This window comes from Musa acuminata, chromosome BXJ3-6, assembly GCF_036884655.1.
Source record: "Musa acuminata AAA Group cultivar baxijiao chromosome BXJ3-6, Cavendish_Baxijiao_AAA, whole genome shotgun sequence".
Lineage (NCBI taxonomy): Eukaryota > Viridiplantae > Streptophyta > Magnoliopsida > Zingiberales > Musaceae > Musa > Musa acuminata.
This window is the reverse complement of record NC_088354.1, coordinates 37024966-37050373: the sequence shown is the minus strand read 5'-3', so window position 1 is coordinate 37050373 and position 25408 is coordinate 37024966. Positions and strand designations below refer to the sequence as shown.

General features: G+C 35.5%; 3 protein-coding genes across 4 annotated transcripts; 1 reads left to right on the top strand and 2 right to left on the bottom strand.

The window, feature by feature from the left end:
- Positions 1-1327: 1327 nt before the first annotated feature.
- LOC135641539 (aspartate aminotransferase, chloroplastic-like) lies at positions 1328-8975 on the top strand. 2 transcript variants are annotated; one of them, XM_065156940.1, is made up of 12 exons: positions 1328-1452; positions 1573-1658; positions 1748-1795; positions 5066-5260; positions 5430-5468; positions 5555-5644; positions 5943-6051; positions 6143-6252; positions 7726-7869; positions 7945-8111; positions 8200-8464; positions 8611-8975. In XM_065156940.1, exons 2-12 carry the CDS (start codon positions 1578-1580, stop codon positions 8740-8742), a joined length of 1380 nt encoding a protein of 459 aa, XP_065013012.1. In that variant the 5' UTR covers positions 1328-1452; positions 1573-1577; the 3' UTR covers positions 8743-8975. The 2 variants fall into 2 exon arrangements, with proteins under 2 accessions (XP_065013012.1, XP_065013013.1); XM_065156941.1 differs by lacking the exon at positions 1328-1452 and having other exon boundaries at positions 1459-1658.
- Positions 8976-10912: 1937 nt separating this feature from the next.
- On the bottom strand, positions 10913-13546 carry LOC103989475 (transmembrane 9 superfamily member 11). The gene is made up of 2 exons (XM_018827802.2): positions 13426-13546; positions 10913-13276 (listed from the first exon to the last, which is right to left on the bottom strand). Exon 2 carries the CDS (start codon positions 13250-13252, stop codon positions 11249-11251), a length of 2004 nt encoding a protein of 667 aa, XP_018683347.1. The 5' UTR covers positions 13253-13276; positions 13426-13546; the 3' UTR covers positions 10913-11248.
- Positions 13547-14467: 921 nt separating this feature from the next.
- Positions 14468-24520, bottom strand: LOC135639861 (uncharacterized). The gene is made up of 7 exons (XM_065153837.1): positions 24495-24520; positions 24111-24337; positions 20398-21282; positions 19776-19946; positions 16206-16348; positions 14839-14949; positions 14468-14756 (listed from the first exon to the last, which is right to left on the bottom strand). Exons 2-7 carry the CDS (start codon positions 24243-24245, stop codon positions 14690-14692), a joined length of 1512 nt encoding a protein of 503 aa, XP_065009909.1. The 5' UTR covers positions 24246-24337; positions 24495-24520; the 3' UTR covers positions 14468-14689.
- Positions 24521-25408: the final 888 nt, after the last annotated feature.

The following is a 25408-nucleotide window of genomic DNA, read 5'->3' as shown; positions in this document are numbered from 1 at the left end:
TGTGATGATAATGATATTGAGATTTTAATTGACAACAATACTCATCTGATTACGTTGCTAAAATATTTTGTGTTATGTTTTTTAATATATAAAAAAAATACGTGCTAGTGTCAAATATTTTGCTCAAATATTTTAATAAGATAAAGTCAATATGTGCTAGTGAAATGCCCTATGATATTTTCGTTAGTAGAGTCGATGACGTAAAAAGAAATAAGATTAAAATTGTTACCTTTGTAAGTATAGGGATCTTAATATAACTTTTAAAAGTATTGTGATTGAGATGCTATAGTTAATTATAGAGATAATATGTAATTTGCCTACGAAAAAAAAACTGATATTTAAAAAAAAAAAACATATGTAACCATCAGTGTTCGTTTTCATATTCATTCCTCTGAATATAAAATTACAAATATATTATTATAGTTAATGTGAGGATAATAATATTGAGATTTTAATTGACAACAATACTCATCTGATTACGTTGCTCAAATATTTTGTGTTATGTTTTTTAATATATAAAAAATACTTGATGATGAAGTAAAGAGATGAAAAGTAATCGATGAGACTAATAATAATAATATATTTAATATTTAATATTTTAATATTTTTCATCACGGTTAAGCATTAATAATCATAGTTAGATGTGATTAACTGGATATTTTCACACTAACGAGAGTGATGCGCTTGGAGGATTTAAATACTGGAAGGAATATGTATTTTATTATGTCAAAGTTTCAAAGTTTGAAAGCATATATATACATAAATCCTGCAAATGTTTGGGTCTTCTTAATCCATAACTGTACCCACCCAAAACTTGGTCATCATTTTAGAGGCTAATTGGCTTCTTAAAGGAGACTTTTGTATTTGACACTGTTGCATGAGACTATTGGCCAAATAGTTCATGAGACTTTCTCATTATACTAATTACATATTACTCTATGAAACATTGAGATCTCAGATAAAAAAAATAATTTTATAAGATTAAATTTTTTTTAAAAATTATTAAAGAACTGTTAAATATTTTATTTTTATAAATATAATGATCTCAATATAATTTTTAAAAATATAAAAATTAAAATATTAAAGATAACTAATTACTAATGAGCTTCCCAAAATAAAACATGAGATTGACCATTTAAACTCCATCCAAATTGACCTCATGTAGATTAAATTTTACTAAGTTGATAAAGTTCCATTTCAAATGAAAATCCCAATTTCATTTGGATGTTCAAATCTAGCTCGAGTTTTTCCGAATCCGAAAACCTGAAATTTCGGATCCGACACAATTCGGATTCGGGTCCACATATAAACGGGTATTACCCATCCCATTTCCCCATTTCCACCTGTCCGTGGTAATAAAATATTGCTCTCGATAGATACGGTAATCGTTGGCGCTCCCGTCGCATCGTCCGTTGCTTCGTCCCTCCTCTTCGATTACACTCTTTCGATTGGGTTTGGTTTTCAGATCCAATCTTCTCTTCTTTTTTTTAGTTTCTTCCTTTTCTCAACTTCGAATTGTTGATTCGGATTTCCATTCATCTCTTTCTTCCCTTTCTTTTGGTTTCTGATCAGATCGAATGGCCTCGGCGCTGGCTTCAGTCGCCCTCTCCGCGCCCTTCTTCAGGGCGGTGCCCCTTCCAGAAAACTCCATGTTCCAGGTTTGTTATTCTTGGTTTCGTTGATCTTTTTCGGATCTAAGTTGTTCAATAGTTATAGAGATCAATGAACCGTTCCTTTGATTGAGCAGCGCATTGGAGCTGAGAAGAAACACGGCAATCCCCTTTTCAAGGGGAAGGTACAATGTTTCCTTTCCTTTGTTCCCAGTCGGATCTTAATTGTTGATGAGACTTGATTCTATGAGTTCGAGCTACATCTAGCTGTTGTTCTGTACCCATGTTTAGTGATTTAGGAGAAGCGATCAAAAGTTCATATAAGAAAATACCTGCTAAGGATCTTGTAATTTTTTAGACGGTAGAAGTGGAAGTTAACATGCTTGGACTGCGATCTCTCTAATGATGTTCGGGTCAACCACATGGAGCCTATCCTGATCGTTTCTACAGTGATATCCTTAATCAGCATAATGATATCATGTCTCTTGTCATTGTTTCCAACCTGAGACTTTCGACTGGTCTTACCTCATCTTCAATTTGAATTGACTCAATGACCCTCTGTAATGTGGTTCAGCCTTTGTTAGATTTGTAGAAACAACCTTAATGGGTTAGGCTACCGTCTAGGACATATGTGTTGAAGATGTTAACATTCATGTTATCTCACTCTTTATTTAGAAACATTAGTTAACCTTAAAGATTTTGTTATTGTTTAAAGACCAAGTTATGCTTATGTCCTACTATCTGACTAGTTTCTATATATGGCAATTTGATTATGCATATCAGATATTGTTCTCTGCTTGTCAACATATCCAACATCAGTAAGCAAAGAAACATACATATGAAGTCCTTGTGTCTCGCCATCAACATCTGCTGGACCCATATATGCTTAGTTCCATTCATTTTTGCTTATGTTCATGCCTAGGATCGTTGTCATCCCCATTAGAGTATGCCATGTAAGTGAAGTACCTGAATTTTTACATGAGTTGATCAAATATGCAATCACATAGAAGCTTTTCAGAATACTGAAAGCATGCAGCAGATGCAAGGGAGCTAAGAGACATAAATTATTGGTAAAAATATATGAACATAAATAGGTCATGAGGACTAGTGAATTTTATTTGTGAAAATATATGAACATAAAAATATCTCAAGAGGACTAGTGAATTTTAGTTGCACTGGTGGATGCATAAAACTTACATGCTTAACTATCATTTTAGGTGTTAGAGTTGGCATTATGCATCTTATTTACTGTACGATTGTCTGGCTGCTGTCTGTGTGTGTAGATTTGTAAAACCATAAATCAAATCATGTGACCAGGCTTGTAGATAAGGGATTGTTATCGACACTATCAATAGATGTGTTTTCCTTTTAACACCACATGGGCTATAATTACATTATTGGTCATTTCTCTTAATTTTGTTATCCATTTCAACTTGTTTCAGCAATGAATGCTCGACCTTTGTATGGAAAAAACAGATCATGTTAGTTCGTACTGTAGGATTATCTACTTTGAAAGGTGGCCGTCAAACTGATACATTTTTCTTTTCTTGGCACTGGTATGTTGAAAGCAGATAACCTTAGATATTAGCATATTCAGTAAACTGGACTAGATAAACCAAGCATGTAGCTGTTTAATATCTTCTGATGTTGTTTATCTGAACTGGAGGATTGCATTGATAAACAAAGTTCAGATATATAATTAAGTCTTGGCAGCAATTGAAGTCCACATATGACAAAATAAAATAAACTTAAGCATACAAGCAGATAAATGCTTCATTCTATTTGTATGTCTTTGTCTTTTCATCACCAAAAGATGTCCAATAAGGTCAAATTGTTTGCTATTTTATGCTTTACTTATAGTATTTTTTTAATGATCCATTCTGATTGGGTATATGATCCAATACTTTTGTTGAGCTTGAATCAATAGCCTAAGATGCTTAAATCCAAATTTATGGTAATGGATTTACATTTAATTCTTCTTCCCCTTCCGATGTGAGAATAGATCAGGATATTATAATCTCCCTCACTCAAGATGTACGTGAGACCTAACATAGCCATATTGTGATGTGCCCTCCAGCCCTATTTATTAATTGTCCTTTCCTATTTGAGTCCCACCATATCCAACACTAGATTGATTTTGATACCATTATATGATAATTCATACATTAATTTATTAAGTTTAAGTCATTAATTCAAAATACTTAAGTTCATGTTTATGGTAATAGAACCATCTAGCCCTTATAAGTCCATTTAAGTCTTCTCCTACTTTAGATGTGGGATTAAATTGAGATATTATAATCTCTCCCACCTAAGGGCTTGACGTCTTTGTTGATGACCTAACAGTGTCTAGAATTAGAATCTAGCATGTTGCATGGAGCTATCCTAGTAGCGGATAGTCCTTTCCTACTCTACCCTCTCATTTTGGTCAATACTAGATCAAGTCTAATATCATTTGTTATGACGTGACTCAATGTGATAACCAATCCATTAACTTTGTTGAGTCTGAACCACCGAATAAAAAAGTTTAAACTCAAGTTCATGATAGTAGACTTGTCTTGGTCTTATAAGTCTATTCAAGTCTTCTCCTACTTCTAGTGTAAGACTAAGTTGGAGGACTACAATTTCTGTTCTTTTAAAATGGAAAATCTCCATATTAACAACTGAGGACCTATTTGTTACTTTTATTTTATACATTTGTTTTTGAAAATAATATATTAAAAATCTAAGATCTCAAGTGTTGTTGGTAACATCGTTTGTCACAATATGACGAATGAGACAAACAACCTATTAATTTTAAGTCTGAACTACTGTCTGTTTAAATCCAATTAATGGTATTAGACTCATCTAGCTTTTATAAGTCTACTCAGGCCTTCTCACACTTTGGATGTGGGACTAAATTGGATATCTCATTGCTGTTGTTATTTCTTATTATGTTATATGTGTTCACTGTGTCCACGTGATAATGGATATTGATAGGTTGCCATAGAGAGCCTATCTTTCCAAGCTTTCCTCTATCATATTTTTTTTTATTTTTTAGTTTTGTTAGCCATCACATATTTCTCCTCTTTATTTTAGTTTCCCCCAACTGACCATTTTTTGCTGCAAACACCCATAGTGGCGTGTCCTAATGATCTGTTCTAAGAGCACATGCTTGCTTTTTTTCAATCAGCAGGTCTCAGGTTTCTGTAAATTTTAAATAAAACAACCTCTAAAAATTTTAGAGATAGAACTGCAAAACCTGTGACCGCTAATATTAATAACTTGATGGTCAAGCCTTCTTTTCTACAACATTAAAATTGAAATTGATTTGTGATTACCAAATTAAGATGTTTCTTACATTTAAGAACATTGAAGGTAGCATGATACAGGTCTTTAGTTTCTCTAGATATTGTTAACTCTTTGTATGAGTATTGATCATGCTTGGAAATAAATACTAGATTGATTTCAAATTTCAGGATTTCAGAAGAGTTAGTATGACTGTCTCAGTAAATGTTTCTCGTTTCGAGGGTGTTACCATGGCTCCTCCGGATCCAATTCTTGGGGTTTCTGAGGCATTCAGAGCTGACACAAATGACCTGAAACTTAATCTTGGTGTGGGAGCTTACAGGACAGAAGAACTTCAACCATATGTGCTAAATGTAGTTAAAAAGGTACAAGATGAGGCTAAACTTTTCTTCTATCAGTATCTTTGTTGTTGTGGTTAAAGCACCCAAGGTTGATATCATTTAATCTTGCTGTTCATTTTTCTTCCCTATCAATCATGTATTGAAGGTGATTATAATAATGCTTAAAACAAACCATTGCTATTTTGTTATGTAGGCAGAAAAGCTTATGCTGGAAAGAGGAGAAAACAAGGAGGTATTTCATTGTTCAGTTTATTCAACCATATGGATCATAGCTCCCAGTAATTCATTCTAATCCCCACGCTACATCTGATATTGCAGTATCTTCCTATTGAAGGTTTGGCTGCATTTAATAAGGTTACTGCAGAACTATTATTTGGAGCAGATAATTCTGTTATCCAGGAAGGAAGGGTATGCTCTCATATCGTTTTGTTTGTTCATGTTGGAAATTTTTTTCACCTTCAATGCTGATGTAGAGAAATGTAATCTCACCAGTGTTCGAATATCATGGTATAAAGGTGTACCATGAGCTGGGCCCAATATTTTGGTGTACCACAATAGAGGGCAGGTTTTAAAGTGGTTGTTTTTAATCAATTTTGATGCCTAGTAGCTTGTATTGTGCCACACCGACCAGTATGTACTGATCTGAGACAGATCCTCTTTGGTCAGTGGTGCAGGTTTCTTAAACGTTTTAGTTTTGGTGATTCAGGTTGCTACCATTCAAGGACTTTCAGGGACTGGTTCTCTTCGGCTTGCAGCAGCTTTTATACAACGATATTTTCCTGATGCAAAAGCTTTGATATCCTCTCCAACTTGGGGTATGCAATGATCTCAGTCAGAACATTTTATGGGATGACAGTGGACAAATACTTGAAATTGACATGTTGTTATATCCTATTTGACGTACAGGTAATCACAAGAACATTTTCAATGATGCTAGGGTTCCCTGGTCTGAATATCGATATTATGATCCTAGGACAGTTGGGTTGGACTTTGATGGAATGGTAGCCGATATTAAGGTAATGCTGAGTCTTGGTTTATGACACTGGAGTCTGCATCATACTTCACCTGTGACCTTATTTTTTTTCAGAAATAAAAAGGATGTTTCGAATTGAATGAAGAAAAAGAAGACTTTCATCCTTTCTTTTGGAATTTATGCAAATCACCTACGTTCAATTTTTCATTTTAGTCAAATTCTTATGCCCCTTATTTTCTGCAGTAAACTTTCTCTATTGTTACCTCTTTGCAAAATTCATCCTAACATATTCTCAAACATTCAGTATCTAATGGCCGGTACTTTTGAACATTGCTTCTTGTGTCTCTTACTTTAACTAGATCAGGACCACAAGTAGGAACTACTGAGATAATATATCAACCATATTATCTAAACCAGCCTTATTATTTTTACTTGGTATGTTGTATAGGATGGGTCTTGATGTCATGAAAATGTTGTTTTCTTTTTGTGATCTAGGGGACAAAGATTCAAGTCACAGAAATAGTTTCTTGTTTGTCCATAAATTGAACTTTGCTTCTTGTCTCTTAATTTTAAGTACATCAGGACCACACGAGAGAACTACAGATAGAAACTATCGACTATATTATTTAAACTAGCTCTGAAATTTGTTATCATAGTTACTTGGCATCTGGAGGAAGGTGGGTCTTGATGTTATGATAAGGTTGCTTTTTCTGTGATCTTGGTGACAACGATTCAAGTCATGGAAATAGTCTTCGTATTTGTGCATACATTGACTCTTTCTAGACTCTCATTGATGGGAGTTTTGTACATCTGGTCCTTGTTTTGACTCATTGGGTATTTGGAACCCTTGAATCTTGGTTGGTGGTATGTGGGGTGTAAATTCTTTTTTTTTTTTGGAGTCATGGTAGACGATTAGCCATGACTTGCGTTGCTTATTAGTTTTCATATGACAATTATCATCTTGATAGTAAGTGCCTTTGTAATTGATTGTCAAAAAAGTGGTGATAAAACTTAAAAACCAATTATGGCTTCAATTGTAATGCTTTATTATTTGATCCTTTCTTGAGAATTCTGAAATTGAGATATATTGGTTTTTCTAACTATAAAACTCAAAAGTATTTGTAAGATTGTTTCTCTACTGCAATTCGTGATGCAAAATTATGATGAATCCAAAATGCCATCCCAGTAATTATATTTTATCTATGTATTCAGGTGCTCTCACCTTTTCCTTTTTTCATTTTATTTATTGGTATAATGGTGAATGATGTATACTCGAATCAAAGTAAAGACTGCCTAGATGCTGTTTGGACCAAACATTACCTGATGACTTCGGAGGGAAGCCTTTGGAGTTGGTTTATTCATAATTCTAGCATTCTGTTTAGTTTAGTTCAATTTCTTTTAGTCTGTGCATTGTTTTCATTGCAAAAAGTACAACTATTGCTTACGAAATATGAAGAATTTCCTTCTTATATGCCTTATATTATGCTAATAAGTTACAATTTTTTTTTGCTTTTAGGCTGCACCAGATGGATCTTTTGTCCTGTTACATGGATGTGCACACAATCCAACAGGAATTGATCCAACTACTGAGCAGTGGGAAAAGATTGCTGATGTCATTCAAGAGAAGAATCACATCCCTTTCTTTGATGTTGCATACCAGGTGACAGTTTCTAATACAAAAAATGTTGTTACTTTTGCAATATGACTTGCACCTGAATCTTGATACAACTTTCAGGGTTTTGCTAGTGGAAGCCTTGACGCAGATGCATACTCTGTTAGACTGTTTGTCAAACGTGGTTTCGAGCTTCTGGTTGCTCAGTCTTACAGTAAAAATTTAGGTTTGTATGCAGAAAGGATTGGAGCCATTAATGTTGTTTGCTCATCTTCAGATGCTGGTACAAGGTATGCTGTGAAATCTACACAGAAAACATTTTATATGATCTGTATCTGGTTTCTTATTTTATTCATTACCTCTTCCTCTTGTAATCAGGGTGAAAAGCCAACTGAAAAGGCTAGCCCGGCCTATGTATTCAAATCCTCCTGTTCATGGTGCTAGAATAGTTGCCAATGTTGTTGGAGATCCAATTCTTTTTAATGAATGGAAACAAGAGATGGAACTAATGGCTGGTCGAATAAAGAATGTAAGGCAGAGACTCTATGAGAATCTCTCTCAGAAAGATAAAAGTGGGAAGGATTGGTCTTTTGTCCTCAAGCAAATCGGCATGTTCTCATATACTGGTTTGCACAAAGCACAGGTATAATGACTGCTCACATCTCATATAATATTGAGATAAGTTTTGTGTTTTTTACCATTTTATGCATGCAGTGTTCACAGCGTGAAATAATTTAATTACACTTTTTTATGTTGTGAATTTCTTTTATGATGTATTTGTCTTGTTAGAGCGACCATATGACGGACAAATGGCACATTTACATGACAAAGGATGGAAGAATATCTTTGGCTGGACTCTCCCTGTCTAAATGTGAATACCTTGCAGATGCCATAATCGATTCATTCCACAACGTCGACTAGAGAAGTTAGCATTGATTCATGGTTATCTACGGATGGTGATTCTGATTCTGAAAATTTTTGGCATTGTTCAGCTGTTCACTGCAGCGCTTCTAGTGTCAAAATTAGTTCGTCCATCAAAAGTTAACGTGTAGTTAAATAATACAGAACACAAAATTTTGTTGACGTCAAATTTGAACTGTGATAAATAAAGCTTAGTTCTCTTTTTCCGAGGCGAAAAAGGGTTTCAGTGCTTACAGATACTTCTTTTGTGATTTTTATCAGCTATAAAATGTATCTCTAGTCATCTATTTGTGGACTTTTGATGTGCAATTTCTTATCTGAGACAAAAGTTTGAACTGTTACTTCAGCCTCTGGATTTCCTTTTTGTCATGGAATGATAATTCAACAGTAGAATTCTGTCTAATCAGATGATCATGTGGTCCATATCAAGTGGCCACGAGTGTTAATGTCACAGAGAAGCAATTCATAGATACACAATTTGCATCTCTATTGCTTTCTTTCTTTCATCTTGCATCTCCGATAAACGAGTTCTTCGCATATTACTGGCCTAAGGTCGCTATACATTTTTGAGAAATTTCCATTGCTCATTCCTAAAAAGATAGTTTTCAAGATTTTAGACGATTAGTCAGTCCTTTGTCGCGCTACAAAATAATGACCAAAATCCTTATTAGTTGCTTAAAGCCCGTCTCTTAGACCTCGTTATTGACAACCGGCATGACACACTCTCAGAACTTATGAGCATAGATTTTTTCTCATTTTAAAAATAATTAAAATATTTGAATTGCTCTTAATTTAATTAGAGATATTTTCTTGTACCGAGTTAGGTAGTGAAACAAGATTTATATAGACCTCCTTGGCTTGTTCTCGTAGCTTAGGGCATACATTTGTACAACAGATATGCCTATAGACATCTGAAGTGGTGGAAACAGAATTGAGTTGAAACTGACCAGGACATGTATAGGGTCTTTACCTTTTCTAAATAGGTTAATGTTGCTCTTACTCTTCTTATCAATCGTCCACGTGGAATCGAAACGGTCGATTTGGTCTTGGACCGAGATGGATATAGGAGTCGAGGCCAATCCGAGAAATGACGGAGGGAAGAGGCGGAGGACGAAACTTTGTATCCTCCTTCGCGTAGCAATAACTAATTTAGTAGGTAAAATTTTTTATCGATATATTATAAAATCTTAAACTTGAATCTTATTTTCATCATTTATTTTTTTTATTAAAAAATAAAAATAAAAATATTTTACTTTATGATTTAGATTAACGTGGTGAATAATGAGCAATTTTGACCCTCTCAAATGTTATCTTTTCTCTTTGGACTAATTATGTATTAACCCTTATAATTAATTGTTTTTAATATCATTAACTCTACTAACCGAGGATACCACATATGCTTAGTGATAAATTAAAATGAAACAGAATCAACACGTGCTCAATGATAAATCTTACGTTATTTCCATCAATAAAATCGACAATATAAGAAAAAATAAGATTAAATGTTTCAATTTCATAAATATAAAAATCTCAATATAATTTTTAAAAATATAAAAATCAAAATACTAAAAATAACTAATTACTTCCTTTCTTTATCTTCCAAAATATCACTTCTTTTTCCTTAAAAAGACTCACTCAATGCTCTAGCTCGATTCTCAATCTAAACCAGTCTCAATATATGCATTATGAGGAGTCTTACTTTTATTACGGCATCTACATTTGATCACGTCTATCATCAATGGTTGCCTTGATCATAACCAAAATCTAAACTGATAATATTACAATTTGTGGGGAATTTTCCTTGTGCTTGCTCGGCTCTATGATCTGAACACACATGTATGAGTTTTCTGAGTGGCTCTTGACGAAATATTCTTGAGCATATTCGGATCACTACATACCATGACATATCAGGCTAACATCTGCATCCAAATACTGATATCTGGCCAATTGGATAGCATAAACTTAATCAACATACTACGCAAAAATACACAAGAAAAATATGACTTTTAGGCAAACACCAAAACATTCAACCTTGTAATTTCACCATGTTTTACCACGATACGGTTCTTAAATGAACAGAGATAATGTATAATCAAATGAAAGACAAATGGATCAGATTCATCCAGTTGCAACACTAGACATAGGCCATAATTATCTATATGAGATCATGTGAAGATAACAAAAAGCACAATGAATTACAATTGCATCTACAGTTGTTCAGCATTCAGAAAGTAAAATGCATTGTTACCGGCAATCCAGTATACAGCTAGATGAACTAATAGAACAAAAAGAAGATAAAAAAATAGAAAAAAGAACTAACGGCTCTGCAGAGTACATTCTATTGCATCTTACCAAGTGCCGATGCATGAAACAATAGCCATGTGAAATATTATTTCCCTGTAGAGCCTCAAATTTCAAATGATCAACCAGTGAGTGACAAACTTTAATCTCATTTAGCCTTGACCAAGCTTTTCCTTCGTCGAGGAAGCTTTCTCATTGAAGTCCATCAATCTAGTTTGACTGATGAAAAGAGGTAATGGACGAACCCGAATGCTGAGATGAATCCGATTGTACCAGTTGCAAGCATGATTGCGATGACCATCAACAAAGAGTAGCCAAGGTAGAGGGAGGCAGAGATGGGCCCACTTAAGTTCTTAAGATCAAACACCAGATAGTTCACAGAGTATAAGAATATGTAGATAGCCACTGATCCTGATGAGAAGAAGGATTTCCACCACCACTTCCAATCCTCGACACACAGGTGCATGTAGGTCAGGACTAAAGAAACTTCAGCACAAACGACGACAAGAAGAATCATTACGATGAAGAGAAAGCCGAAGACATAGTACACACGGCCCATCCAGATGCTTGACATTATGAAGAAGAGCTCGATGAAAAGAGTGCCAAATGGTAGGGTCCCAGCTCCAAGAACCAACAACCACGGCGGGTATTTCTGCGGAGGAATCTCGCGAGGTATCTGATTAGTCCTAACTGGGTACTCAATGTGCGGTGCCTTGGCACCAAGGAAGCCACCAACAAGTGTCAGTGGAACTGAGATGCAGAACCAGAGCAAAAGCAATATGATGAACAAAGAAATGGGTATTGCCCCTGTGCTATGGCTACCCCACAACAGGAAGTTTAATGTTGTCAAGATCAAGAACGCAATACCAGGGAAGAAACAAGCAACCCGCCAAGAAACCGAAATCCAACCAGTGTGATCCCCAGTTTTGATTGTCTTCCACATCCTGACAGCAACATATCCAGCAGCGATCCCAAGAACCAGGAAGAAGAACAGCATTCCTGTGATGAGAGTTCCCCTTGATGCAGGGGACATGAATCCAAGTGCAGCGAACAAGATGGTTACGATTGCCATACCAAGTATCTGAACTCCATCACCAACCAATACACAAAGGAGCAACGGATGACTTGGAGCTCTGAACACATCCCCAACTACAAGCTTCCATCCTGATAGCTCCTCATTCATCTGAGCCTGTGCCTCCTTGTCAAGCTCCTCATACCGAGTCAGATCCCTTCGAACAGTCCTCAACAGGATCACGAGAACAATACCAGCAAGGAAAGCGATCACCATTAGCGAATTCAGGATCGAGAACCAGTGAACCTTCGCCCCCTCCATCTTCAAATAGGCATCCCAGCGAGACGGCCACTTGATGTCACTCTCGACGAATGCAACCTCATAAGTGAAGACAATAGGTTGGTTTTCCTTCACTCTCATGGCCACTGCCTTGGGATCGCACTGGATGTTCACTGGGTACTTATCATACATCTTCAGAGCCTTGACCAAATCCGCATCATGTTGAAAGCTACATGGCACGACCTCGAAACCAACCACCATCCAACTGGGAGACCCTGAACCTGCCTTGTCCACCGTCGGGATCGCCTCGGCTGCGTCCCCTGTGCCCATCACCCTCGCCACATTCGTCTCCTCATACTTGTGTACCAAAACTGTGAATTTTAGGTGGTTGAACACATAGTAGGCGTCGGCGATCATGATCCCAACCGGGTACCCCGTCCACCGAAGGACGTAATCGTCCTTCTTGGTGTAGCGGATCGCGGGTAGGTTTTCGAGGATCAGGTTGACCTGATACATCTCGTCGATCCTCTTCTTGAGGAGGCGGAAGTCCTGGGCCGAGAGCGGGTCGGTCCGGCAGAGGAAGACGTCGGACTCGTTGGTAAACATCTTGAAGCGGTATGGGGAGTTCTCAATGCGGTCTCCCATGAGGAGCTCGCCGAGGTTTTCAGCGCTGTCCTTGATCCCCTCCGCCGGGCGGCAGAAGGGGAGGCTGTAGTAGCTGAAGGGCATCTCGGTCTCGATGGAGGTGAGGGAGTTCACCTTGACCGGGAGAGCGCCGCCGGCGGGGTACCGGTGCGGGTAGCTGCCGGGGAGGTAGAACCCATCGCCGGATCGGACGGCGAGGCAGGAGATCAAGATCCAGAGGGCGAGCCTACGAAAAAATCCCATCTTGGCGCCGGATTCGGCGGCAAAACCCATAGGAGATGGGTTCTTCACCCAGATCTGGAGAAGAAAAGAGAGAATTAACGGGCTTGGACAGATGGAACAACGGATCTATTCAGCAAAGACTACAATGTTTCAAGAAATCGCAGGAACAAAAAGAAAATTTACGAGAAAATCAATTAAATGACGAAACAAAGAAAAGATCGAACCTAGTCGCCGAGATCTGCCGGCGATCGAGGCAAGATGAAATTAGAGGCGGAGGAGAAGGGGGGTTAAAAGCTGCTTCGCTTTCGGTCAGAGGAGGCTGCGATAATTTTTTGGCTGCCGAAAATACCCCTACCGAGCATTTCTTCTTATTTAAGGTAAATACCATTTTAATTTTTTTTAAATATTTTTATATAGAAATTTAAATTATGCTTGCATAATATCGATAATAACGATCTTAACAATTTCTAAGTCTAATTAATTCATTTGAATTACCCTGATGTTGTCCGCTTCAAGTTTTGTATCTTGATTTGGTACATAATACAGTTTATGATATTTATTGTAGCATATTTGAGAAGAAGTTATAACAAATTAAGATCATAGCAAGATATAAAATTAATGATCTCATGATATACACATAAATATGTTTATAATTAGGATTATATTTAATTATTTTAAAATAAAAAATAATATATTTAGTAATATTTTTGTTAAAATTTAAATTAAATTAAAATAAGATGATTTTGATATCAAATATCATGACCTTAAGTTAACTAATCTATCAACTTCGTTTGATTCAAATAATACCATTATAGACCTACGGATCATGTAATAATAATGATTCGATCTACTGTACCCATTGGGAAAAATAAATTGCTGAGGATTCTTTGTATAATTTAAACTGGATATTTTTTGCTATAAAAAAAATCACCAAGCAACCAAAAAGTAAAATAGAGAGAGAGAGGCTTCTTATGAATGAACACTGATGATGTCGTAGAGTTTGATGCAAACGGCAACATATCAAAAATTCATGAAAATTGGACTTGAACAAAATATTATTAGCTAGCGTTTCCAAATTTGTTCTCTTTCCATAGTAATCAATCATGTTGCAAGAGATTCTTATAAAATACTCAGCTAGAACTTGGGATTCTTATCTTACTGCACAAAACATCTCTTCGTTGCCTTGCACAACTATAATTCAAATGTCAAATGCGCAGTGAAGTTTGGGATTCTTATCTTACTGCCCGGAAGGGTGCAAAAAGGTCGTTCAACATTCAATTGCTCATCGTAAGAGATGAGTCTTCTCCATTGATGTGTGTATCGCAGAGGACATCAAGGAAATATGTGCAAAAATAAAAGTGGAAACAGAACCATTTAGGATTTGCTACATGACCAGTACATTCACGGTTTCATTGTACACATGATATTTACGAGTTCGAGATTGAGCTACCAGTGACACCTTCACTTGCATCATACTACCCACGATGTTTATGAGTTTGAGAGAGTGATGCCAGTGACACCTTCACTAACATTGTGACGGCACAGAGGACATACCCTGTAACCAACAGTAACAAAGAAATTAAGTCAAGGGCACATACAAACATTTGAAACACAAAAATCAGAGAGAAAATAAATACCCGTGAATTTCTTTAAGCCATTTATCAACACAAGACTTGTGGTATTCATGGTGGCAGGGAAGGACTCTTATGATGTCCCCATCATCGTAATCAGCCAAGCAGATGTAACATCTGTTCAATGACAAATAGTTTACATGTGAAGAATGACTGGAACTGAAAACATGCTGGTTAGGAATCAGGAAGAAGGATGGTGCCAAGTGTCAGAAGAGCATTTGGGTTTAGAAGGAATTTAGGGGAATAGTGAGCATAAGAAAGCTTACTATTGGGGTCTGCTCGATGACAATTTGGACAAAGGAGAACAAGAAGAAACATCAGTTAATAAACCAGTGATGTGAAAATGCAGATTAACATTCTATACATATTCGATATGTAGATGAAATCATCTTGTGCATGAGTAGTAAACAAATGAAGTAATCTAGTGAAATAGCTGGAGCTTTGTCTCATACTAGATAATTTTGAGGAAAGAAAGGTTCACAGATTTAAGATCTTAATGACATCCTGGCCTCTTAATTGTCACTGATTTTCTTGTGTGCATCGTTGTAAATATATATAGTTTTAGATTGTATAGGCAAAATGAATCTGAAAAAAAGTGATACTACTATTAAATTGTAAATAAAGATCAAGTTTCAGTTGGGACAAAATATGAATACAATGACAGTTGGAATCAGCTTCTTGACCATGTGTACAATTCCCCACGAGGTGAGAAGCAGGACTAGCAGTGTTGAAAAGAAAAGCAAGCCAGAAGAAATCTGATTAACAATCGATCATAGAGACATTGGAATATGTTTTAAAGGTATTTTCCAGTTACAAAATTGAAACACCAGGTGGGATCCATAACCAAATTGTTTCTGATCCTTCCCATATCTACCTCTGAAAGATTTCACCATTTCTGATGGATATCATATAATTAGATGCTATATATGCAAAAGAAAAGAAATCCTTGTTAATATCTATAACCTAATGTAATTAAATAAATGACATTATAGGACTAACATATCAGGTTTGCACTTGTAAGATAGTTTAATTTATCAGAAAATGAATCTTCTCTCTGATACATGACTGTAAAAGTTTCCTTTTAACAACATTTGAACAAAAGATTCACAATCTTTCCAAATGAAAAAGTGGATTTGCAATCCTAAGTTTTAATTGACTGCTAAAATCTCATGCATAATCATAGAAGAGATTGGTTTTGTTTCTGTAGATCTGAAACCAGATTTAATTGACCCTTTTGTTTGTTTTTTTTCTTGGTTGGAATATTTAAATTGAAATTAATGGCCTAGAGAATAACATGGATTTAATGGTAAATATGGTAAAGTGGCAATTCCGGTTTCCCAAGGACAACAAGATCTACAGATGAAAAAGCTTACTGTTCCACGCCATCAATGCCCAAGGCAGTGTCAGGTTTTCTGTGGATCTTTGAAGGCAAGGAATTGACAATAGATTCCGGTGCTGGGACTGAAACCACGGAAAGTGAAAGTGATCCAGGTTGGTGATGAATTTCATCCAGGACCTGCATTGTAATCATGTCTATGTAAGGTATAAAGTCAATAAAAGAACGTGAACTATGACAGTAATAAGTTTCCTCATGTGCTTTTAGAGATCTTTTATCATCATCACCTAATGTACTTGAAAGAACTTTAGCACCAATGATGAACTTAATTACACAACTCTTTCAGTTTCTTTATCTATGAATGTTAAGTACCTTTTGAGCTTAATGAAGATTAGCAGCAACATAAAAAAGATAAATATATGAATTAGAGAACAGCCTAAAGAGATGTTTCAAAAGAAAAGTCAGCAAGTGTAACCAGAGGGATTATCAGGAATATAACCACCATAATGATAGATAAATTAACTGTGGCCATTATTTGTTTTTATTAAACAGCAAAGAAAGAAGAGGATTCTGGCCTGAGTCTCCTAAAATCAGGAAAATGAAAACAGATCAAACAATCTAAAAGAAAAAAGAAATTCCATTGTATTCAATTACCATCTCAATAAATATCACTTCATCTCAAGTAATGAATTAAATCTTTAAATAAATAAAGCAAAAAAAAAAGGAATAACTATGAATTGATATTCTCTTGTTATGGCTGAACCCTCCTATATAAAGAAGTCAAATGTCAATATGGGGATAATGCAAAAGAGAGAAGGCAAATGTGAAAAACTGAAAATGGCAGAGATTGACAGATGATTTTGACCAATTCCTTTCCTCTTCCTCTTCCACCAACTCTACTGTTTTCTCTCTCAAACTGATAGTAGCTGCAGGTGCACTCAAATGCATCAAAACTTTTAAATAATTATAATTATTTTCTCTTCTTTTCTATTCTAAGAGACATATTGCATTTTTGTCTTCATAGTAAACATGAGAAATCAGGATGATTGATATGACAGTTGAATATCTTAGCCACATCCTTATATGGAGACTGATATGTTTAAATGTATTTCAACATATCTAGCACTGTCCAGAGCTGATAGCATGGATCAAATCAGAAATGAGTACGTGTCCTTTGTGTGCCAAGCAATGGCTCCCACAAAAAGCACATATATGTTCAAGATATCATGCAACCATTATAAGGAAAAAAAAAGCTTCTAGATAAAGTATGGTTAAATCTTAATGATTAACCATTGTTACATAAAATATATTTGTTGAATACATCTTTAGGACAATGTCCAAACAAGATTCAGGTCAGGCAGCGGATACCTGATTTATCAAAAATATTGTTTGTCTTTATTAAACTGTAAACAGAAGAGAAGATTTCTTGAAGTACTAGAGCTTAATCAGCACATATCATGGTTTATCATGATAACATGGAAAAGATTAATCTCTTACATTAACAACAATAGGAAGAATCCATAATGTCATAACTATTTAGTGTTAGCTACATTGATTTTCCCGCTAGTTGGCTTTGTTGAACACAATACCACTGGTCAAATTAAGAGAAATCAAATCATTATTTTTATGTTTTCTAACAAAATCTATTTAGGTCTTTCTCTACTTCTGTCACACCACTCACAGTGCTGTATTGGACCCAATCCAGCGGTACATCATGAAACAACAACTTTGTGTGATTGACTTTTCCAATATTTAGCTTGATTTGATTGTGATATTTAATTATATGGATACATTTTTATTAAATAATATTCAGTTTGGACTTTAAACTTTATGAAATGGACAAAAAGTTGACTGGTTGGTTAGCACACCCCAGTCTCCAACCTAAATTGAGTGTCTCAATTGGTTCAGGTTTTCAATTTGACTGGTTGATTAGCACACCCCACTCTCCAACTCTACTGAATGTTAGCTCTCTCCAGTATTTTATCGCATAATAAAATGATGGTGGTTTAGTAATCTTTAAACCAAGGAATGCTGTATCATGCCGACCAAGTTTACAGATTAATGGGCAGGTACGTCAGACAAATATGTACTGATTGGTATTGATGTACCATCTGTTGATACGTCGGTACGTAACGAACAATACCTACCAATGTACCAACTGGCAAATAGATTACTGGGCAGGTATGACAGGCCAGTACGTACCAATCGGTATCAATGTACATATCACTTCTCAAAAGAAAAATCAGAAAATTATATAAATTAAAAAGAAAATCATTTTTAGGGTTTTCTCCTCATTTATAGGTATATAAATTATATTTAGATAAGAATAAAGTGTATCTAAGCCATAAATGAATAGAAAACTAGGTTATGAGGAGGCAACATTGAATTATCTTTTAGATTAGGAACTTTAATCACCAATCTAGAGCTTGATTACCATTTATCGCCAAGTAGAAACTTCAATCATAAGTGAGCCTAACTTTAATCACAACTCATGCTGTGCAATAACAACACTGGACCATAATTCTACTGAAGGAATTGTTTCTGTAAGGGATTAAACTTTAAATCTTACCAGTGACTGAAAGGTACAGGGATCAGACAGTTTCACCTGGTCCAGTCTGAAACCTAACTTACTGACCAGTAAGCTTAACACACCAAACTTATCAAGCAGTAAGCTGCCTGGTACTATATTGTTCTGAGTGGTATGCTTACCGCTCAGTACTTGTACCCGCTTACTCTTTTATTATTTATTCTTCTCTTGTTCTTTTCTTCTACTGTTGATATTCTCCTGTCTGCGCCACGTCGCCGACTCCACCGCTCATCTGTGCCATCACTTCACGGCCTCTCCTTCACTGTAGGATACTGTTTTTCCACATCTCTCCCTCTGTGCCTATAGTGGTGGTCCGGATGATACCAACCCATTTCAACCCCATATTGATACTCACCCTGTACGGTAACCGACTGCCGACCAATATCGAGATCAGATTGAAATTTTTACCCTTGGTTCTTATCCTAAATGCATCTTATCAACTACAAACTACATAGTACCAACAATCTATGAAAGATAGGTAGAATAATTCTCAAGAATCATCTTCTCAAATATTTGAACTTAATGGTTTACTAGCAAGTTTAAACTCGTAGGAAAGACAAAAGATTCAGCTTTTTCAGCAGCTAATAAAAGATACATATATCTCATAGGTCATTAACCTGCACCTAGAAAGTTCAGTGGCAATCTAGCTAGTGCAACAGTCACTAAAAGAATTGGTAGCAGTTATTACAAAAACAACATATTTTATTATAATAAAGATGCTATTTTCAAATGCGGATTATTCATCAGTAAATTCATCTAAACAATTTAACTTGTTGCTTCTGATTTCCCGGTTGAGTGTATCATCAGTTCAATCAAAAATTTACTAAAATATTTGTAACACCTGTCAACCACAGACAACCACAATCCAAGAAGGTACTCACCAAAAAATGCTTAATGTCAACAGGATCAATACTCTAGCAGTCATGATCCATCAAACTTAAAGATGTTTAATAGAATGCACTTATCATGGAGCTAACTGCTTGAACAGAGAGGAACATAACTGATGCAAAAAATATTTACCTCAAATAATGCCTCGGCTAACACAAAAATTCGTGCAATACTGGCTCGCGTACTTGACACATCAGTCATTAGCAGTGTGCAAGAGCATGTGCCATCTTGATGGATACCTGATGGGCAGGAAGATGCTTGCCCATCATTATTATTAAAGCCAGCATGAAGACGCTCCCTTATCTGCACCAAGGAAATTTCAAAGTCCAAATAACTCAAGATATGTTCTATTGTTCTTAACTGGTGATGAAGAACTACAAAAAGGAAAAGGATCAAGGTTCTTTGGTAAAACCACAATAATTGAAGGTAGAATATTGTCAGCTCTATGTTTGAAAAAATGTGAAGTATTATGTATAAATCTACTGTACGAGAAGAAGTTGTACATATTATTTGATAAACAAGTAAAAAAGCAAATGTTGGTCAATGACAAGACAAGAGATTCTGCAAAGAAAAAAAAATCAGCAATCGTACTGAATCACTGAACAATATCAATAACATTAAGCACACATGAGGTCATTAAAAAGGGACGATGGTAATGTTGAAAAGCATATAAGTTTAAAGAACAGAAACTTACCATAAGATAAATAAACTAACACGTGATAACTTGAGAAATAGAACTGGATAAAAGGATCACCTCGGATCTTGAATGCCAACTAACACCATTTAAACCATGGCGTCTCTGCCGTGAGTAAAAGGAATCATCTTCAGCCCCATCTCCAAAAGTGTGATCACCAATGTCTAGTAGCCACCTGTCCTGATATCCTAGACCATTATTATCTGCAGACGAATGTATCAATGCTGAGTCAACAGTCCTAGAACTGTGTCTGGAAAAGGCATCCCAGAAAAGTCTTCTAGTATTCCTTCGTGACACACTACTACTTGTCTCCCTAGAGCCATTGGGAACATCAGAAGAGATGCTGACCAAATCAACATGAAGTTCACTTCCATTTCTCTGTTCACCTGATCCAGTTGATCTTTGAGCATCTGAACCAGAAGAAGTTGCACCTAGAGGTTCTTCACTTGAAAAATGCGAAGTTGAGGATACACTTGGAATAACAGAAACATATTCTGTATTGGTACTAGGGAGGCTCACGACCTCATCTGAAGGATTAACAATGGACAAAATCTCATTTGTATGTAGATCTCTAAGTTCAAGTTGATGCATGCCACTTGAGAAGCTTGGTAAACTATGGGAATTATGTCCATTTGTGGAATTAGCTACTTCCATTGTTGGAGCTAAAGTAGTGTCAACAATTTCCACTGGTTTCCCTAACATACTTGGTAGTCTGGAAGTCCTCTCAGAACGAGACATCTCAATGCAAGAATTTTCCAAGTGATCCGCATTAACACAATTATTGCTTTGAGTAGACTTGATTTGTTCACTGGTGGAGCTAGAAGGCTTATTTTCTTGGGAAAAGCTTAGAGAAGACTCCTTGACTGAGATCTGGATATTAGAATTCAATACAGAACCATCGAGTCTTGCATGAATGACTGATTTCTCTGCTAGCTTATCTTCAATCTGCCAATAAGAATGCCATTAAGATAGGCTCAAAGTAGTAGAAAAAATCTTAGTAATGCCCTTGTGATGATTGTAATCCTTTCAATAAACATAAAAGAGTGATTCAGTAGATACATAAAGTTAATTAGAGTTTGACAATAAAAAACTTCATTAAAGACAACTATGCTCAGATCTAGATTACAACACATAAATTTCTGCTCATGCTACATGCACATTTTTCCTTCTTAATTAAAATGGATAACTAGAAAAACATGAAGAGGACATAACTTTTTAATATTGCAATGCATAGAACATCCATTTCCAGAATACATAAACCACTTTTAAGTCACTGGAAATAAGATTTGAGGAATAACTAGAATTCAGATATTTTAAGCTGACATTAATCATTTTTTTGCACAACATAATTCATATAAGCAAAGAATGGTTGCAATCATATTAAGGCGACAACTATACATGTGTATACCAGCAAAAAAACCATATATAAAACAAATAAAGTGATTATATTAAGCTACTGAAGATTAATACAAGACTGCACATGTTCAATATCTTTCTCCATTTGAGTTTTGACCAGACATCTAGTAGCTTTTTAAAAAATAGTATAGTATCGGGACAAACCGTTGAGTTTGTTATAAGTATTGTCATTGGATTATTACCATGCAGTTACACTCTAATAAGAAGAAAACAAGAGTCTTCAAAAGTTACTCAGAGCAAATGCATCTATCAATATTAGTGGCAAATCAGAATTCCCAAAGTTCAACAGGTGTGACATTTGAACATATGCAATTCTATATGAAGAACAAACTATGTGACATAACAGCCACATAAACATAATCTCTAGAGAATGTTAAGTAGCATTTTCATATGTGACCAAAATTATCAAAATATATTGCATTTTGAACATCAAAAGTTAAATTTATGCATATTTCTGCATAAACATATAGTCATAGTGGATAAAAGAAATGGTTAAGATTCATGACAAGCCAGATTCCAGCTATAAGAATTTATGCAAAATCTGCCAGCAACGAATAATCAAATTGGTATTTGTTAACTATTCTTATATTCGAGTTTTTAGCAATTTATCATAGTATTAGTAACTGCACTCGATTTTTCTTTAACACCTTCACATGCCATAACCCTTTCCTCTATAAATTAAGTTTGACATGTTTTTGCAACTTGGATGCTATCTACTCTAAGGTTGTAGCCATCAATGAGGAAGTCATGAAGGTTAGCAGAAGGAAGGATCAGTAACTGATAGCTGAGATGGACCTCAGAGACATGACACACTTTTTGAGAGAAGGAACACAATGTACCTTGGTATTTTGAATACCTTGTTAATTATTAATCTTTTTTTACTATTGTGAGTCTGGATATTGTGCATACTTATACAAAAGGCTAGCACATGCCACAAGACTTTGGATGCATTAAGATTCATATGAACCAGGCAAGTTGATCAAATTTAAATTTAAAACCTCCAATGAATGCTTCCTATGCCAGAGCTGATACCATAGCTCAATGCAAATTAAGGTTAGCACATGCCAAAACCTTGGGATTCATCAAAACATATCTGAAATATTTAAGCTGAACAAATAATTAAAATTTCAAATTCTTTGTAGAGGCTTCCCTTCCCAGAGCTAACATACCACACTGAATACTAACGTTCCAACTTATGTACATGACCTTTGATCCACGTATCAATCCGCAATCACCAGAACCTCAAGAATGTTTGGAGATAGCTCCATAGCATACATGATAGGAAATGAATGCTCAAAGTGTCAATTCTGTTGAAATTAGCAGTGAGATTCTCCAGAATCAGATTGTAGCTTTCACCACCTTTGGATTGGAATCCAAAACTTCTTTAATTAGTAAAATAAATTTCTCATGATTTTGATAAGCTTCACATAGAAAATGTCATGTTCAGGAGTGAAGGAACCCAGAAATATCATCTTTGAAATAGATCTTTTAAAAGTAAAAGAGCTGTCATTTCCCAGAACTTCAGCAACTAAAGTCTTCAATTAAAACAAACCTGTCTTCCTCAACATGACTCTCATATTCAAATTTCCACATGTTCCATGACTACTCGCATGATTAACCAAGATTCCCTGGTCCTACAGAAGTAAAAATTTTGTACTCTGGAGATAACATTAAGTGCCTCCTCAGTCCAACATAGAGAATTACCAGAGTAGGGTGCTTCTGTTCTTATAACCTCAAAATTCTTCTTTTTATATCAAAGAAAGAAGCGAATAGCATGCCTGAGTATATAACAACTTGTTTGATTAAAATGGTCAAGGTGCTTATTATCATTCGCCGTATTTGTTTAGCCACCTTAGGTCACCAGCTCTTTCACGCTCTTACGTAGACCTTATTCAAGAGAATTTCCAGATTACTAGCAAATGTTAAATGAATATGTTATGCAAAAAGATTGTCATAGCTGAAAAGAAGGATTGCGGACCATAAGCCCCCTTAAGACATAATCAAAACAGCAATCCTTGTAGACCCAATCGACATTTGAACCAATTTCCTAGAGCGCGTCCTAATTTTTAGATCTAAAAAACGTGTGTTGCTAACATCATATCATATCATTTCGCCGATCACACAACAAAAACACAATCAACATCCAAAATAAACCAACACGAATAACACAAAAACAAAAAAAGAACAAATGAATAAACAAGCATCGTCAAGAAAGTTCACAACAAAACCTGGAAAGCCAAGCAACCATCTTCCAGATCAAGAAACAAGGCATGCACTATGGCTAATAGCTATCAAGACAAACAACCAAAGATCGAGAACTGGCTCTTCAAGATCTCTGCTTGATGTCGAATCAAGACCTGGGGGGAATCGGCGGAGGCAGCGGCCTCGGCGGCGGCGCCGCCGCATAGGAAGGCCGCGAGCCCGAGCCTCCTCCGGGCTTGCTGCCGGCGGCGCGGCGACCGCGGGGCCATGCGGCTACTTCCCGAACCCATTTCTTGATTCAGAGCGGAAGGCAGGAGGAGGAGGAGGAGGGAAGACGGCGGGCCGGCGACGGACGCGGCCTTCAAACAGTTTCGCCCCCCTTCTTTTTGTCCACAAACTAAAATAACTAAATATTAAAAAGCACTAAAAAACAACTACAAATAAAACGGAAAAAACAGCGCCAAGAAATATTTTGGAAACGAATGCAGCCATAAAATAGGGCTCATTGTCTGAGAGTTCGGAGGCAGCACTTTGCTAACCGTGCCACAATTTGATAGCAGCCCCGTTGTCGGCCCCCTGTCAAAGCATATTCCCGAAGTCGACATAAATTTAATAGATTATATGGTTTGTTTATCATTTATTTCTCAAAAAATTTGGTTTTCAAATTTACTATTATTTTATAATAATAGTAAATATAAATAAAAATATTTTTTTTATTTAAAAAGAAAAAAAATTTAAAAACTCATCTTTGAATTAAAAATATAGTATTATAAAAACAAAAAGCTTGAAAAAAAAATATATATATTATTAAACTGTAATAAAAATAATAATATAATGATATTGATGAAGTTTCCATGATTATTTGTTATTTTTGATAAAACAGTTCAAGGATGATATGCAAAAACACAATTCATGATACCATGATGGCAGGTTGATCAGACCTTGATGGACGGTTGTCAAATTTTTCACATATTTTTTAATAAAAATATTATAAAAATGAGATAGGGATAAATTTATCTTTTCATATAATAAAAAAGCATTTATAAGAATTTTTTAAGAATTTATCCTTTTTATATATTTATTTATAGAATGATTGATACTAGAATTTTTTTGGATGGTACAATGATCGCCATATAGTCTAAATTATAGTTACACATCTTATTTTCCTGAGACAATGAAACATGACATTTCAAAGTCTTTTTTCGGTATAAACATTATAATAATCATACGTGCCGAACACTAACAACAGCGTTCATAGAACTCTTCAGTTCTTTTGGCTTTACATGTGATACACTAATACTTGGATATGTGAAGAGACGTTAAAAACAACACATCATGAGACATCAAACAATAAATGCTAATTATATCGATTAACATAATAAAATAAATTCGATTTTTGAATTATATTGGAGACGCTTCGCTTCAGATAACATATTCTCCACTTACACCTGCA

Excerpts from the sequence above, each read along its gene's own strand:
- LOC135641539 (XM_065156940.1), top strand. The coding sequence starts at position 1,578 with ATGGCCTCGGCGCTGGCTTCAGTCGCCCTCTCCGCGCCCTTCTTCAGG. Across the intron at positions 5,261-5,429 it reads TGCTAAATGTAGTTAAAAAG|GCAGAAAAGCTTATGCTGGA; the intron begins GTACAAGATGAG and ends TTTGTTATGTAG. Across the intron at positions 6,253-7,725 it reads GAATGGTAGCCGATATTAAG|GCTGCACCAGATGGATCTTT; the intron begins GTAATGCTGAGT and ends TTTTGCTTTTAG.
- LOC103989475 (XM_018827802.2), bottom strand. The coding sequence starts at position 13,252 with ATGGGTTTTGCCGCCGAATCCGGCGCCAAGATGGGATTTTTTCGTAGG.
- LOC135639861 (XM_065153837.1), bottom strand. The coding sequence starts at position 24,245 with ATGGGTTCGGGAAGTAGCCGCATGGCCCCGCGGTCGCCGCGCCGCCGG. Across the intron at positions 16,349-19,775 it reads TAGCCGAGGCATTATTTGAG|GTCCTGGATGAAATTCATCA; the intron begins GTAAATATTTTT and ends ATTACAATGCAG. Across the intron at positions 14,757-14,838 it reads TGGCTTAAAGAAATTCACGG|GGTATGTCCTCTGTGCCGTC; the intron begins GTATTTATTTTC and ends TGTTGGTTACAG.